This window comes from Trichoderma camerunense (assembly GCF_050948025.1).
Source record: "Trichoderma camerunense strain CBS 138272 chromosome Unknown V8C40scaffold_9, whole genome shotgun sequence".
Taxonomy (NCBI): domain Eukaryota; kingdom Fungi; phylum Ascomycota; class Sordariomycetes; order Hypocreales; family Hypocreaceae; genus Trichoderma; species Trichoderma camerunense.
The window spans coordinates 816,976-834,016 of record NW_028145361.1 but is presented as its reverse complement, the minus strand read 5'-3'; the positions used below and the strand labels follow the sequence as shown (position 1 = coordinate 834,016).

The 17,041-nt window shown below is 47.5% G+C and overlaps 4 protein-coding genes across 4 annotated transcripts; all 4 read right to left on the bottom strand.

Moving 5' to 3' along the window:
• Positions 1-267: 267 nt before the first annotated feature.
• V8C40DRAFT_274977 (putative polyketide synthase) lies at positions 268-7,935 on the bottom strand (the record flags this gene model as incomplete). The annotated part of the gene is made up of 8 exons (XM_083220655.1): positions 268-1,191; positions 1,246-2,145; positions 2,308-3,770; positions 3,813-6,426; positions 6,487-6,599; positions 6,660-6,783; positions 6,852-7,365; positions 7,424-7,935. The coding sequence occupies 8 exons, from the start codon at positions 7,933-7,935 to the stop codon at positions 268-270; spliced, it is 7,164 nt and encodes a 2,387-aa protein (XP_083073128.1).
• A 1,765-nt stretch (positions 7,936-9,700) lies between these two features.
• V8C40DRAFT_287570 (uncharacterized protein) lies at positions 9,701-11,933 on the bottom strand. Its single transcript, XM_083222735.1, has 5 exons — positions 11,492-11,933; positions 11,049-11,429; positions 10,741-10,989; positions 10,176-10,664; positions 9,701-10,111 (listed from the first exon to the last, which is right to left on the bottom strand). The coding sequence occupies exons 1-5, from the start codon at positions 11,774-11,776 to the stop codon at positions 9,716-9,718; spliced, it is 1,800 nt and encodes a 599-aa protein (XP_083073127.1). The 5' UTR covers positions 11,777-11,933; the 3' UTR covers positions 9,701-9,715.
• Positions 11,934-13,695: 1,762 nt separating this feature from the next.
• On the bottom strand, positions 13,696-15,121 carry V8C40DRAFT_245518 (P-loop containing nucleoside triphosphate hydrolase protein). Its single transcript, XM_083215923.1, has 2 exons — positions 14,619-15,121; positions 13,696-14,563 (listed from the first exon to the last, which is right to left on the bottom strand). Exons 1-2 carry the CDS (start codon positions 14,686-14,688, stop codon positions 13,773-13,775), a joined length of 861 nt encoding a protein of 286 aa, XP_083073126.1. The 5' UTR covers positions 14,689-15,121; the 3' UTR covers positions 13,696-13,772.
• Positions 15,122-15,435: 314 nt separating this feature from the next.
• On the bottom strand, positions 15,436-16,913 carry V8C40DRAFT_245514 (signal peptidase complex subunit SPC2). Its single transcript, XM_083215922.1, has 3 exons — positions 16,714-16,913; positions 16,356-16,639; positions 15,436-16,287 (listed from the first exon to the last, which is right to left on the bottom strand). The coding sequence occupies exons 1-3, from the start codon at positions 16,748-16,750 to the stop codon at positions 15,955-15,957; spliced, it is 654 nt and encodes a 217-aa protein (XP_083073125.1). The 5' UTR covers positions 16,751-16,913; the 3' UTR covers positions 15,436-15,954.
• Positions 16,914-17,041: the final 128 nt, after the last annotated feature.

Below are 17,041 nucleotides of genomic sequence, written 5' to 3'. Positions count from 1 at the left end.
CAACCGCGGGCTGACGGGACTGAGACTATACATATGAAATATTAAAAGAAGTATATACTAACGAAGGACAACAAAATGTTATGGTAATTGATATAGAAGATGGTGTGTAGGGTTGAGAGCATATGATTAACAGAAGTAGAAGACGCCGGAATCAGGTAGCTGGCGCGACAAACATGTACATCTTTCAAGCAAAGCCCGCCTCAAACTTCATTGGGAATGTGCCAAGCAAGAAGTTTAAGATCGTATAGGCAAGGCGAAGGGCGGGGTTCAAAAGCAACCTGATGGATGGTACGGTAAGCCATCAATGCCATGTGACGCTCCTGCGGCTCTGTGGGCTTCCTTTATGCCCTTGGCAGCTAATTTGCCCAAGTTTTCTATGCTTCCAGCACCCATAAACTCAAGCATGCTGACGTTAACTCCAAGCGTACGGCGCCACCAATTGCGAATCTCGATGGCAACAAGCGAATCAATACCAAGCTGGGTCAAACTTAGGCTAAGGTCCAGGTCCTTGACATCTCGTGACATGAGGTTGTAAATACACGTGCCAATCTGAGCTGTCAGAAAATCGAGGTTGCTCGGTGTATCGAGTAGCGAGGGGCTGGCATTGACACTCTTCATGAACTGACCAAAGTCCTCGGATCCGGTTGAAGCACCGGAAGTTGCACCGGCATCTTGGAGATGTGCTTGGGCCATGCGTCGGTCGCGCTTCCAAATGGAGCGGTTATTAGGATCAGAGAGTGGCCTCGTGCTTTTGAGGCCAATGGTAAGCTCCGCTGGATTAAAGAAGCCATCGTCTGAAGAGGACGCTGCTGGGTGTTGATGAGACAGGGTATACGCGAGGGCATCGAGGAGTTCGGTTTCGCTCATTGTATAGAAGTTTAGGGCACGGAACTGCTCCAGGAGAGCCGGATTTTCAACCACGTATCCAATATCGTCCACAACACCTACATTCACCACACCCGCAGGCAAACCTTGCTGGTGACGGAATTGAGTAAACGCCGTCAAGTAAGCATTGGCTGCTGAATAGTTTGCTTGGCCTACCTGGCCTACGACATAGGATATGGAGCTGAATAAGGTGAAGAAATCCAAATCACAGTGTTCCAAAGCTTGATGGAGATTAATGGCGCCGTCAACTTTGGGTCTGGCAGCCGTAAACCAGTCATCGTGAGAGAGCTGTAGAATACCACGGTCCTATTTATACTCTTGTTAGCCTTGATTCAACTTGCAAAAAGTATGTGAATTTACCCTCAGAATCATAGTCATCAAGAAAACTCCTGCGATTGGCATTGTCGCCTGTTCCACCGCTCGGTAAACATCTTGCAGACTTGTAACGCTCCCTTTAATGGCCTGAACCGCACACCCTTGTGATTCGATCTCTTTGATAAACCTCTTATCTTGTTCAGAATCTCCAGCGGATCGCGACAAATACATTATATGATGTGCGCCGTTCTCTACTATCCAGTTGGAGACAGATTTGCCTAAGCCGCCAAGTCCTCCTACTAACAGGTAGGTTCTGTCAGATTTGAACTTTACAGCTTGAGGTTTTGCTGCTGATCGGAGCTTCGATGGGTCTGTTGGCATGGATACGACAATCTTGCCAATGTGTTGGCCCTTTTGCATGTATCGGAAAGCCTCAACGATATCCCCAGCCTCAAAGTGCTTAACAGGTGCGATAGGCTTGATAGCACCCTCCTCATAGTACCTGTTGAATTGTTGTAGCATCTTTTTACACATGTCTGGCCTTTCAACAGCCATTTGCGACATGTCAATGCCATGAAATGAGCGGTTGGGCTCGAATACTTCCATCCCAAGCTGCCCTCGGCCGATGAAGTCCCGTTTTCCAATTTCAAGCATCTTCCCAAACGGAGCAACACACTTCCATGAAGTGTGCAACAACTCTCCTGATAATGAGTTGAGCACTAAATCAGCGCCTTGGCCATTAGTAACGGCCATGAGGTTTCCATAGAATGAGACATCACGAGAGTTAAAGATGTGCTCGCGAGGAATCCCAAAGTTCTCAATCAGATACTGCACCTTCTCGGGATTGCCGACAGTGGCGTATATAACGGCACCCATCATTTTACAGATGTTGAGTGCGGCATTACCGACACCACCACAGGCAGAATGGACGAGAACTGACATGCCCTTACACAATCCGCCCAAGTTGATGAGTGCATGGATTGCAGTGGCATAAACACATGGAACTGTAGCAGCATCCTCAAAGCTGAGGCTGTCGGGAATTTTGACCACAAGACTTGCCTCTGAGATGAAGCTTGTTGTAAAGCATCCGTGACCAATGGTCATTACTCGATCTCCAGGTGAGAGGCCTTGGACATTATTGCCGAGTTTGCGGACGATGCCAGAACACTCGATCCCAAGACCAGGTTTGTAACCTTCAACAATACCCATGGCAACAAGAACGTCTTTAAAGTTCATACCAACAGCACGAGGCTCAATCTCGACTTGATTGTCTTGAACCAGTTTTGTCTCGTCTTCAACCCACTGAAGCGTTTGTAGTTGGCCCATGCGCGCAAGTTCGAGCTTTTTGGGAGACTCAGATTCTGTACAAGGTGTCTCTCCAGCATGTTCTGCGATATCTATCCACTGATATCGCGGTATTATGACCCTTCCATTGACAATTGCATACTCCCAATCAGGATCAAACTCATCATCTTTGACTCTATTACAGAACTTGTGGAAAACATGTAAAATGCTTTCCGGATCGAAATTCGCTAAATCAATCTCTAACGTGGCAAAGTCTAGCGAAAGCTCGGATCTAATATTTCGAGTTGCGCCAATGGAGGTTGCGTACCGAGGATCCTGTGATCCGACTTGGGCGTGTCCAGTTACCCATAATAACCCTCTTTCAGCAGGAAATTTGCCAAGATATTTCTGCCATGAGGTAAAAGTATCTTCAGCCATCTCAAAGAACATTATGTCGTGAAGGTCTAAAAGAGAGATGACATCTGCCTCTGGATCAGGCTCCTGTGAAAGAGTACGGAATTCAACTTCGTAGCCCATCTCACCCAGTAACCCGGAAAGATCATTTATGTGATCCTGAGTTTGTGAATGTCCAAGAAGAGTGACTTTTCCAGGCTCGCGAATAGGAGTAGCCACAGTAGTGAGATTATTCGCTGTAATGTGATCATCGTCCATAATCAGACCTTCGCTACCTGAGAATCCAGCATTTATAAGAAGGTCATGCCACTGGTGTGTCTCATGCAGGCGCTCGTCCTTGCGATCATCTTCTATATCTCTCCACCACTCGGGAGTGAGGCCCATGATGAATTTATAAAAGTTCGCACTTGGTGACAACTCTTGGATAAGTAATCGACCGTTCGGTTTGATGAGTTTATGAATATTCTGAAGGGTATCTTGAACATGCGGGTACAAATGAAGCGTTCTGTTGGCAATGATGAGATCGAATGAAGAAAGGTCAAAGTCTTGCGATTTAGGATCTTTGGAGATGTCCAAGATCTTGTACTCGATATTGTCATACCCATCTAGTTCCTTACTTGCAAGCTGAATAGTTTCTTCGTTTCGGGCTGTGTAGACGTATGTGCTATAACTGCGTTCACCGGCTGAGTTAACGAGCGCTTTCACAGTCGCAGCAGTGGTATTAGTGGAACCAGACCCAAGCTCCAAGACCCTCATTGTTGGATTGATATGAGCCAAAGAGCTGAGTAACAGTGAGAAATCACTCTTTCCACTGATGAAACTGCACAGGTCACTAAAATGTCCATCTTGTTTGAGTATGTTATCGGCGTTCTCTACGCCCTTGAAGATTGCCTCAGCTGCTGCAGCTAGTCAACTAAGAAGCAGAGAAATTTTGGCACAGCCAGTGTAGAGGAGGAGTTTCTTCGTAGTGTCGATTTCTGTGTTCATCTTGTTTGAACTAAGACGAGCGAGACATGCGCAATCCAGGACATTCTCGTAATTTCCATTGAGAGCCTTTGTCCGTTGCTTAGTGAGCCATTTGTGAAAATGTGCCAGGTGGGCAGAAGTTGAGAGGCGCTCGATTCGTCGAAGTAAATCCAACTGATATAAAAGAGCCAACTTTTCAACCTTTGCCACTTCGCCTGGAGGCGAGCGGACCGAGTGTATGAGGTTATTTTGAGCAATGAAATCGACGTGGGGTTTCCAGTGTAAGTGAGCAGCTGGTAGCGGACAAGCTTCATCCGTATCGCCACTCTCCAGGGGGCTAAACTCTCCATTTCTTAGACTCAAGATCACTTTATTGTCGGCCATGATGGTGGCAGAGCCGCGAATTGCTCCCGTTGCGCTTGATACCGCAGCTGTCCCGAGGCGCATTTCTGGCTGGCCATTGCTGATGTATAGCTCATCGATATAGGTCGGCACACAAAGTTGTTTGAGTTTGCGAGTTAACCCATCAGCAATCGCTACGGTAAAGACTTGTAGTACAAGATCAATAATACTGGGGTGCAAAGGATAGTAGGGAACCATTGTTGGATCGCGTTTCCTAATAGTAGCAGTAGCAGTATTTCGCCCCGGGTGAGCTGAAATGTTGGATAAGCCCTGGAAATCGGGGCCGTAATTCAGTCCAACTTTTTTCATAGCGCGATACCATCCTGCAGTGGAAACTTGGCGCGGCTGTTCACTAACATCTTCGGAGCCGGCACTGATTTCTTTTCCTGTGCGGACTTTTCCAGTACAGTGCTTGGTCCAGGAAGTACCATTGAAAGATGATATGGAAAACTCGTACCAGACAGACTTAAGCTTTGAAGTGAGCCGAACTGGACGGAGATGCGTAATAATCTCGTGTGCTTGTTGTTCCTTTAATACCAAGGCATTTTGAATCTCCACCTGTCTTAGAGATGCATCTGTTTTGTCGCCACCGTTGAGCTGTCTTACAGCCTCAATAGCCATTGCGATGTAAGCAGTAGCGGGCAGGACAATGTCATCTTGGATCTTATGATCGCGAGCCCAGGGCACATTATCCAAACGAAACATATTTCTCCAAGAAGGCTCCAAGTCATCAGATTCGAGAATGCGGTTTCCAAGAAGTTCGTGAGGAGAGAATTTGCGAAGGCGCCATTCTCGTGAGACTCGACTCTCATACCAGTACGTGGTATCATGTTGCCAAGCGTAATTAGGAAGATCTGTCAACACAGCACGACCTGTCGTTGTGGCTGCAATATTAACAGGGACAGCCTCTTGATATAGACGCCCGAGCGAGCTGAGCATCGACTTGGGCCCATTTTCGTTTCTAATGAGTGTCGGGATGTAAGTTGATGCGTTGGACATCTGGATAGACTTGAAGATATCTCGAAGAGGGCCAGAGAGAGCAGAATGGGGACCTATTTCAAGATAGACTGTATCTCTAACAGCAGAGTGCATCATAAGCTGCACTGCTGGCGAAAACAAGACTGGGTTTTCTAGATTTTGTCTCCAATAAGATGGTCCCAACTGTCCAGCTCTCTTGATCTGCCTCGCAGTAACGCTGGTGAAGAAGGGCACAATGGGCTTCGCATCTTTCACGAAGCCATCGAGTAGCTTCTCATATCTATCGCCAATCTCACACATGTGATGCGAATGGTAAGCTCTCTCGACTCTCAGCTTACGGGCAAAACAATCGGGCATGTGTTCCTTGATACGGGAAATCACCTCATCTAAACGGTCCATGTCCCCTGACAAGGTCACACTCTTGGGACTGTTCTCACATGCCACCACAATGCCGTCCTGGAGATAGGGAGTCACATCTTCGCAACCGAGACCAACGGCTGCCATTGCACCAATCCGTCCATGATGTTGTGTCACTTGCCCGCGATAGTAAGCGATTATAATAGCTGCTTCGAGAGTTAGAGCACCAGCTGCATAGGCAGCGCCCATCTCGCCGCTGGAATGACCAACTACGGCCGCGGGGTTGACGCCCCATCCTTTAAGAAGATTAACAATACCGATTTGAAGAGCGGTGCAGATCGGCTGTGAGAATTCGGGTTGTTGAAGTTTGCTTTCCTCTTGGGGTCGCTTGAGCTCTTCCTCTATTGTCCATTGAGGACGATGGGGCAGGCTCTTGAGAGTAGCATCCATTTTCCGGATATCATCTTGAAAGGAAGGATATTGTTCGAGAAGGTCGGCACCCATCCCTGCCCATTGGGCCCCTTGTCCGGTAAAGACAAAATTTACCTGAGGGGGTTCCTTATACTTGATGATGGGGGAGAGTTCAGGGAGGTTTACACCATCGTAAATAGCAAAAGCTCGCTGGCCTAAGTCTTCTCTTCTCGCTCCCAGGGTGTATGCAAGATCCGGCACCCTGTCTGGATGTCTTTCAGCATAATTGAATAGCTCTAATGCTCTTTGTTTCAATGAATTGGCCTGATGAGCGGAAATGACTAGTAGCTGTGGGCTCTTGGTGGAAGGTTTTTCTTCTTGCGAGATGTATGGCTTGGCTGAATCAACAATAACCTGCTAGGTAGTTAGCTGTCTGTGAATACATTTTCAACATTATAAACCCAAGCTACGTACATGAGCGTTAGCACCTCCCACGCCAAAGCAGTTCACTGAGACACGCTTCAAGCGGTCTTTTGGCCATGGAGTTGGCTTTGTTGGGACTTTGAAACGGTATTTATCCCATTTGACTTTCTCAATTGTCAACTTCGCCAAACATCATTAGGGCTCATGTTGTGGTATTGCCTCACTTTTGGGACTAGGCTCAGAGAAGTTGATCTGTGGTGGGATTGTCTCATGTTCCAGAGACAAGACAGCCTTGATCAAGCTGCTCAAACCAGATGCGCCTTCTCCGTGGCCAATGTTTGGTTTCACCTGAAAGACATACTGTTAGTTTGTCTCTTGTCAGGCGGAACTAGTTCGCTTCTGAGGCAACAACTGACCGATCCGATGTATATACCATGATCACCAAAGACTTGGCCTACTGCTCCTGTTTCCATCGGATCGCCGACCGATGTGCCTGTCCCATGGCATTCGACAAAAGCTGTATCGCTAATATTCGAGATTTTGGCCACGTTATAAGCACGACGCATGAGAGCTACATGCGCCTCTTGGTTGGGATTTGTAATGCCAATTGTTTTGCCGTCAAAGTTTGTGGCTGTCGCTCGGATGACACCTCGGATCGGATCGCCGTCGCGGATTGCATCTTCGAGCTTCTTAATAAAAACTGCATTGATTACTTCACCGCGAGCATATCCGTCTGCTTTGGCGTCAAACGTCTTGCATGAGCCTGTCGGTGAGAGGACCCCCTGTTCGGATAAGGCGATAGCCATAGTCGGCGATAGGAACAAACTGGTCCCAGCAACAACTGCAGACTCACACTCGCCGGTATATATGGCTTGACAGGCCTCGTGGAGTGCAACAAGTGAAGACGAACACGCAGTACGAATAGTCATGCTGTTGATTTGTCAACCACAACACTAAATGATAGAAGAAACCTTCATTCTCAACATACCTGGGACCTCTCAAATCATATTCATACGACGCGCGGTTGGATAGTGCAAAATCTCCCCCGGTCAAAATTCGGTGCATGCCTAGATGCTGAGGGTCTTTGGCATACAGGTCCAGCCAATCTTCACCAAAGACGCCAACGTAACAGCCAATGTTGCGGCCGCGCCAGTTCTTCTGGCCCCCGTTCTCTATGCATTCCCAAATCACCTCAAGCAGCAGTCTGTGCTGCGGATCAAGCTTTTCAACTTCCGCTTTGCTCATGGAAAAGAATGACGCGTCCCATTTCTCCAGATCTCGGTCCAAATAGTGTCCGTATGTGCTTTTCAACGTACCAGGCGTCCCCAGCTTGCTCTCGAAGGCATGTGCTCCATATCGATCCTTAGGGACCTGTCGTCGTGTATTCTTTTTATTTATGAGGAGATCCCAGTACTCGTCAGTTGTTGTGATTCCACCTGGGAGTTTCAACCCTATTCCCACAATAGCAATTGCTGGTGGTGCGCCATCCAATGGCTCCATTGCCGGCATCTTCACATGGCTGCCGGTGATGTTCGAGTTTGAAGCCTGCTGTCGCTGCTGAATTCCTTTGGGGCTTGCCATATCGTCATATCCCTTCATGTTCGCTATTTCGCCTTTAAAACATCAGCCGATCTTGAGACAAACTCTTTCTTGAAGCTGTAAAGCAGAAAATATTATATAAGTAATAAGAGTATGTAATTGTCAATCAGCATGAAAATTACAACCTTGGACAAGACTAGAATGAATTCATCTATAAAAATTGGACATCCCTCCAACCAGACTAAGAGTAAATGTACATTTATACAGGTCGTTCTGCCGTCCTATGCCGAGAGAAGGGACGCGGATCATGAAATCTGAACAATGCCTGCAAGGAATGCACCAGCGGGAGTGGCATGGTTGCGACTCTCCAGTTCACTTTTTTGGTTGGTGATAATTCTCCGGTGTGACATGTAATCTTTCTAGCAAAGCAGTGCGTTAGGCTACTCTGACAGTTTGAGTATTGACTGGCCAATGCTCCAAGACAAGCTGTGCTCATGTCTCATCCGTCCCTGGTTAGTATAATCTCCTCTAATTTGTGTAGCGACTAGTCCTCTCGTCCCTCAATATACAGAGTGCAGTCCAACAGCCTTTCTAAATTAACAACGTCATTTCATTAGGTATAAATATGTAGTCAGAAGGAGGTAACCTGCTCTCAATGAATTAAATTATGCCTAGTTAATTTACATATGAACTATTAGGGCTCTAGGTTTCACAAGACCCCCCTCTTGACTCTTCGTCAGAAAATGTCTGGCCTCATGACCTCTCAATTTACATGTGGCAGAGATTCGGTTGAAAGAGAGAGGGTGCAGCCTCATCAAAGGTCTGCTAACAGTATTCCGTAATGCAGATTGCATATGGCACATGTAGCATTCCATTAACATGTCTAAGAGAGTATGCAGAAAAGAAATGTTCTCTCAACGCCACAATGCATCTCTATCCATACATCGTGCTTTGAAAAGTCTCCCACTGCGCTCTGAGACGTCGTGGCTGAGATCATTGGATGATGGACTGTGCTCCGATGGATGTATGAAGCAAGGGACAATGGACTGCTGCGCTGATGCAATGTACACATTAGTCAACTGATCCTTACGCAAGACTCATGGTATTTGAAGATGAACCTTGTGATACTTCACTATAAGTAAATATATACTGCTGAGGCTGTATTTTTTTTAAGATGGTGTATATACATCCTCATCCCATTGGAGAAAACATCATCTTCGTAGGATGAAACTGTCTCGGAAGCGTTGTTTGATCGAGTGCCAAACTTGCGCGCGGCAGTTTCAGCACCATACCAAGGACACCATGGCAGTGAACTCCGTGATGACGTTCATGAAGACCAAAATATCATCATATCAAGGAACCACAAAGGGTAACAGCCGACTGATGCCGTTCTATTTTGTAATTTGGTTGGTCTTATCCTTGTGGCATCGAGATCCGAGCCTCTCATGTGAAATATATGACCTACATATTATATGACAAGTCATATGGTAAATGGTCTAGACCCAGCCTCAACTGTCCTGCTACGTAACATCAGAAAGAGAAAACGCATGCAATCAAGCCGTGGCTAGCATCTCATGACTCTGTACGTCATGTTTCATAATCGTACGTTACATCACGGCTGTCATTTGATTCGTAGCATATTATTAGCAATATAGCACGCTTAAGCCTTCTTCCAGAAAGATGTTTCAGTTGTATGGATATTGTAAGCCCTCAAACTTATTTGCTACGTAAATCTCCAATTTCACTCATCATCCTCGCTGTCTTCGTCATCAGAGGAGTACACGTATACCTGTAGCACCTTTGGCAAGGCCTTTGCCTTGCCTGTCTCAAATATTCCCTTTGCCCGCTCCTTCATCTCACCTCGTTTTGTCTTACCACTGGCTGATTTAGGAAGTGCTTCAAGAAACTCGATTCCTCCTGCCAGGCGCTTATACTCGGATAGCTCGGTATTAACGAACGTGTGTATCTTTTGCTTAAGCACGCGCTCATCTTCCTCCTTACCGGAGGCTGATCGCACGATGAAAGCGAGTGGCAGTTCGCCCGCGGAATCGTCTGGAATTGGGACGACACAAACGTCCGCGATGGAAGGGTGACGCAACAAGAGAGCTTCAACCTCTGTTGGAGAAATCTGTAGACCCTTGATGGGTGTTAGTTGGCATACAAGATCCCGTATATGTAGAAGAATATTGGGATATACTTACCCTAACCTTGATCATCTCCTTGACTCGATCGACAATGAAAAGATGCTCGTGTCCATCATCACTCTTGCGGAACTCCATCAAATCGCCTGTTCGTAGCCACGCATCGCTTGTAAATGTTTCCTTCGTTGCTTTTTCATTATCAAGGTACCCCAGCATTACTGATGGCGACCGCAAAAGAAGTTCGCCAGGAGTATCCAGCTCTGTCACCTCTTCGCCATCTCGGCTGATCAGTCGGCCCTCATAGCCAGGGAAAATATGGCCGCAGGAGCCAAACATGACGTCTGCTTTGTTTTGCATAGATACAACGACAGAAGTCTCGGTGAGACCATATCCTTGAATGAGCTGACAATTGGGGAAAAAGTGAGCAAATTGTTCATTGACCTCTTTTGTGAGATTGGAGGCGCCAACTACAGTTGTTTTGACATGTTCGAGGCTATATCTCGCGGTAATGGCAGAGTTCTTGATCAGAGCAACTATCATGGGAGGTACCTAGCAGCTAGTACGTTAGAATAAGATCATTTGTGATTTATAAAACCCAGATATGGGGGCATTGGGGGCATCTGACCATCCAGAGCGTCTCTATGGAATGCTTCTGTACGGCATCCAGAACATCAACAAGGTCAAATCCCGGCAGCACGACTGCATTATAGCCTCGATATACTCCAGAGTGTCCAGTCACGATCAAAGCGTAGCTGTGGCTCATGGGAAGCACAGCTAGGAGTGACTCTGGCTTTCCGCTCTTGTAGTTGGACTCGTATGTGCTCATCTGTAACGTATTGGCGATCACATTTTTGTGCGAGATCATGACATTTTTCTAGACACATCTGTCAGTTGCCATACTCATAAACTGTCAATCAATCGAGACAATCTCACAGGTAATCCAGATGTTCCACTAGAGGAGCATAAAAATGCTGTTTGGCGGGCACCTTGACCCTGCTCCCACTTCAGCTGCGGCAAAGGAGATAGCTTCTTTCCCTCAGTAATCAGCTGGTCGACCGACTTAATGTCAGTCGGGACGATGGCACCTTTTAATGCCTTCTCTGGAATTTCCAACAGATATACGTGTGTCTTGGGGATATTCGCTGCGGATGCCGCTTCAAGAGCCGTAGGTAGCAGCGTCGCACATGTAAAGAGAGCCTTGCATTTGACTGCCTTGAGCTGTTTTGCAAGTTCGGCAGCAGAATACGAAGGGCTTATAGGTGATGACACTCCTGAGAAGCGATGGGCAGCCCACGAGATGGTCATTGTGTCTATCTATGTGACGTGTAGATACGTTTAGCTGAGTGACCAATTCCCAAGCAATCACTGATGCATACCGTGTTGACGCTGAACAGCCCTATGACTTTATCAAATTCGCTCCTACCATTGACTTCAAATCCCAACTCTGATGCAAGTGCAGCTGAAAGCCATTCTATACGATTCTTCACCTCGGCGGTGGAATATGACTTTCCGGTGTTGCCACAGGTAAATGGCGGACGAGAATCTGCAATCGGATACCGGCCGTACTTGTCTCCATCGGTAAAGAGGAATTCATGGATTGGTATTGAGTCCGGAGGGTTGAAAGGCAATTTGTGGATGTAGGATGGAGTAGTAAACGGCATGGTGACAGCAATAAGCCAAAATGCGTATCTATCTTGTCAAGCAGTATCCACTAGGATGGTGATCCGCCGTATTTGGAAGATGCGAGTACGAGTATACATATACAGGTCCTAGACTGATAAATTAGACTTAGGAGGATGGCATAGATACAACCTCCCTCGTCAGGTTTACTACATACGAGTGTGCCGGTAAGAAATGAAGAAGCCCACAGTATTTAAGACATATTACGGAATCTGTATCTAGGGAGTCTAATGTCTCAAGTCTCTCCCTGCTACATACAGGTCGTTATATGAAACGAAACAGCAAAAGCGACAAGTAAACGTATAAATCATTGCTACCTACAATAAGAACATGCTCTGAGTGTGTAGTTACACGATAGCACGACAAATTATTTAGAAAATGACGAAAGATAAACCACCCTTTGCGAGAAGCCTTGGAAGACTATTGCGATGTTAATTTTATGAAGCTGGATATTTCCGAACTTCATATAGCCTAAAGACGACAGGCATCCCACATCATGGCGATCTTCCACGAGTAACCCTCCTGGGGCTGCTTATAATTGGAAGTCGTACCATCTGCAAAATGACATGTCCGTTGAAGAGAATCCAGAATCCTATCAGAAGAGACGGATCTGGGCACTCATGACTATATCCGATGGCATCCTGCCCTACTTCGGCAATTTACCAATTGAACCAAAAGAAAATATGCCGCAATTGTCCTTGGGCACACCATCGAACTACTCCAGAACACTGCCCAACACCATAGACGGGTAAAAAACTAGTCCTCCTCCAACCTCGCGCCCAATACATATTGTTCTCCTCTAGCGCCCCCATTCGTCCAAGTTTGAACAATCCCCAAAGATGCGGGGACCCAGCCAATTGTCAGACGCACCAACCCGCTGCCAACGGCAAATCTTACCTCTACCGCACCTGGTGCGACTGCGCTTGGGGTCAAGAGGGCGAGGATGGCGGGCGACTACTGGATGGTGGCGCTGATCAAACTGTGGATTGTTCGGCATTCCAAGATGCGGGGGAAAAGTATATATATATCGGACGGCTGGATTGGGCATTGACGGAATCTAGAGCTTTAGATTCCTCGTTGAAAAGGTGAAGATTGGCCATTCTTGATGCTACGTTGATCATCCCAATCTTTACTATCACGTCTTGAACATCACCACCTACACAAAGATGGACCAGTCACTGAAGATGGGCGAGCCTTCGTCATATACGCAGAATCCACCCAAGGGCTATGTTTTTGAACAGAAGAAACATCATCATCACCATCAACAGCAAGAGCAACAGCATCATGAAGGATTGAGCAGCAGCCCCGAGAGGGAAGCTTATCTCGAACGAAGAAGCAGCAATGATTCCGCATCACGACGAATGAGCAACTCCCGGCCCTGCCACTCGGGATCCGGATTCTTGGGCACAATGCGATGATTGCGAAATCAGCTTCAATTACAATGTCCCGATGGAGAGGATTGTTTCCTTTGTGGTGTCTTCGGGCGTACATACATACACGTACATGTGCCATGATATTGAGAAGCGGGTTTAAGCAGACGATGATGTCAGTGACGACGATGTGGGGGAATAAAGGACAAGGATCTGGGCCAAGTTTGTTCGACGAGAGCGTCCGGGATTTGGCGCTTTTGGGGAGCCTTCGGCTTTAGAACACTTGGGTGTGATACGGGGATTGAATCGGAATGTTTTGTATAGGCCAGTGTTATTATTATGCATTTCTTTTGGATGGGATTTATTCGCGGCTTGGATTTGGCATCGCAAATGTCTTTGCGTGGGTGAGCTGAGGACATGTATAGATGAACATGTATATGAATCAACCAATCAATGCATGGCAGAAGCAAATGAAAGGAAGAGGCTACATGCGCTCTATGCTGTGCAACCATGCACGTATAAGGTCACCACTGCATATACCACAAGAATCATCATATACTCCAAAAATTACTATATACTGCAAGAATCATCATATCTGGAACACTCTTCAAACCCTCCCTCCAAGGCGTGTCTTCCACACAGCATATCCAGCATAGCCCACAGCCGCGATAACCGCCATCTTTCCCGCTCCCACGAGCATATTATCCCGTGCTCGCCGCAATGCCCGCGCCCTGCTCTTCAGCGTGTTCTTCTGGAACGTCTCGCGGTCATTGGCATGGGGGAACGGCGCCTCCACTTCCTCTCCCGTCTGTTCATCCTTGACCATCGGCACGGGAACCTCGAGATACTCGCATAGCGGGCCCCAACCATCCTGTACCTTGTACTCAAAGCGGCGCGATTCGGGAATCTCATCGCGATAGCGCTTGTACATGCCCGTGTACCAGGCAATGGCCTTGTCCTTTTCCGTCCGGTGATGGTACCGAAAGGCGAGCCCAGACATGGCCATGCCGAAGCGTGCAAACGCGCGCGACGCCGGGTCGAAGACGAAGCAGAAGAGCATCTGCATCTTAATCCACGGCGACGCTGGTTGCGCCGCCAAGATGACGGACTCCAGGGTGCTGTAGTACCACGACTCCGGATCACGATTCAGGATGATGACTTTGGCTTCCGGATACAGAGCTGCGAGCTCGACGCCGAAGAGCGCCGCGGGAACATCGACGCAGGCTTGTGAGTTGCCCAGCACCTTGTCAAAGTCGGCTCTGGTGACGGTGCCTTTTCCGCCATACCGGGCCTCGATGAGGTGGACCCATTGCGGGCATTCCTGTTCAGGGTTCTCAAGGAGGTTGTGCATGTGATAGCAGTCGTTGAAGCCCAGCTGTTTGAGAGCCAATCTCACGCCTTGTGCAAGAGAGTTAGAGGTACCTATGAAAGAATCCGGAGGGGATAGACTTACTCAATGTTCCTGTCCGTTGCACGCCGCAGACGATGACGCGCATCGGAACGACTCGATCTGGTGTTGTCATGGCGAGATGATTTATGGCGAATTGTGATCTCGCAAGTGATTTACTGAATAGTGAAAATGAATCAGAGGATGTAACGAGCGGAAGAGTGTGATTAAGAGCTGTGATGAGCAAGGGCTTGGTGATGAACGGCGTTTAGGAAAAGGCCCATCACATTGTCCTACCTGGATCCCACCTCACAAATCCCTGCTGCGACTAGCATCTCGATGCCATCTCCGGAGCTATACTACAGTGCTGTATGTCACCCGATCCACTCTTGGAAGCTGCTAAATACGCGATGCCCAAGCAGCCCTACGAGGTGGAATTCCTCAAGGTACAATAACATAAATGAAGGAAGGTTATGGTGTTGCCGTTGCTGACAAGGCTGTATTACCAATGTTTGTGTCCCGCGGCGTCTGTTTCTTGTATCACTTCAACAAAAACACGGAGAAAAGGACATTGATGTTTCGTGGTCAGCATGTGACTTAAATTCAACGCTTTCATATTTTCCCTTGCTTTCTTGGTCCATGGAAGACCGGACTGTCGCCAGCCGATGACCGATAGCCCGGGCCGGCGAAGTGTACCTACTACCTATATCTTCCCGGCGCCATATCATACCTATGATATGGCGCCCGGAAGATACGTATTTCCTCATAGAAGATTATAAAAGAATTACATTTGTTTATTGCGATTGATACAAATTGTTCATAAATGCCTAGTCTGGAATTACAATTACTGACTGGTTACATGTCATCCATTTGGCAATGGTGCATCTGGTTTAAGTGCTTCTATATGATACTTATGCTCTCCCAGCAACATAGGTACCTATGCTAAAAGATGGGCTCTTAATTATTCAGTCAAGGTTTCTGAATCCAATGTCTCGGTAATTGAGCCTCGTTTCTGCCCAAACACTCCATCTGATTTCAGGAATAGTCTTGGGTATCAGCCACCTTCGATATCCGTACATAGATAGTTATTAGGTAGGTGTGCATACATGCAATGTACGTTTCAAGCATCATCTGGACATCAAAACCAGTCGACAAGCCATCTGCAAGCATTGGTGTCTATTTTTGATAATTTGAACCATAGTTCCAGCCTTTTTATTTTTGCATCTTGACTGTTGCGTTCTCCTTATGCAGTTTGCTTATACGCGATAACATCCCATGCCCGTCACACTGGAGGCAGTCGTGAATAGATTACAAGATATGATTTGGGCTGGTGTCCTTATTTTTTTCATAGTAATTTTTGGCCTCCTCAACTCCCATCCCGGGTATAACTCCATCCAATTGCTCACGCCTTTCGTCGCTTTCCACCCTCCGCCGCTTCAGCTCCCGTAGCTGAGCCGCTGTTCGCAGCGAGAATTGCATCTAAAAGCTCCGGGTTTGCATTCAACATGTCTTGAGACTCCGACTTTATGCGCTTGGGGTCAGCCTTGCCAACTACAGGAACCGCAGTGGCGAGAATCTGCTGGAAGGGAGCGGCGACGAAGTAACCGCTCTCGTCGAAGAAGGAAGCAAATGGCTTGGCCACCTCGATGATCCGTGACTTGGAAGACTTGTCTGTGACGGTGATTCTGAGTCTGTATGTAGGATCCAGCTTCTTCGTTGCGCTGGCTACTGTGATCTGCACGTTTCTCTCATCAGCTCTTGCGCTACCTCATCGCCGCTGGATTGGCCATTGCCGTTGCGTACCTTTTCTCCCGATGGCGCGATTCCTTGATATATAACACCCTTTTCCACAAACATCATCCAGAATGTTAAGACACCGTTTAGAATGGTGTAGACGGCCACTGCGATGGCTGTGTAGAACTTGGTATCCTCAAAGCCAAGCTTGTAGTCCCATGCGAAGCAAGCGGCAGCAATAAGGAATGCGCTGTACCCGAGCCCTAGCCGTACATCGCTGAGGAAGTGTGTCTGCTTGAATTTTAGGGAATTGAGGTAGTTGGGGATCGCATCGTCGGTCGTGTTCTTTAAATCTATAGCCACGGTGTCAGAGCAAGGCGTGATCGAACCAGTAGCGACACGCTGCAGCAAGAATAGCCCAACTTACCTGCGAGATTATATAGAGAAATCTTTTCCGCGGCCATGGTTGCGTTATATTCCTGGAGATTGAATCGCCAGATGTGATCAAAACAACGGAACGCTGCTGTTGTTGGTCCAAGTTATGGCAGAGGTGGCCTGTAGTTTGACTTCAATGCTTCGCTGTAAGCTGCCAGTAAACGAGTTGCTACAGTACACATATGCACTAAGATCGTGGGATTCTGCCGAGTTCAATTGGCCAGCAGAGAGCTCATTGCGCCGAAATGTGGGGCTGCCGGCTGCCGGCGGTAGGATACTCCGTAGTAGAGCTGCTGCTATGCATCTTCCACCTCAGCATC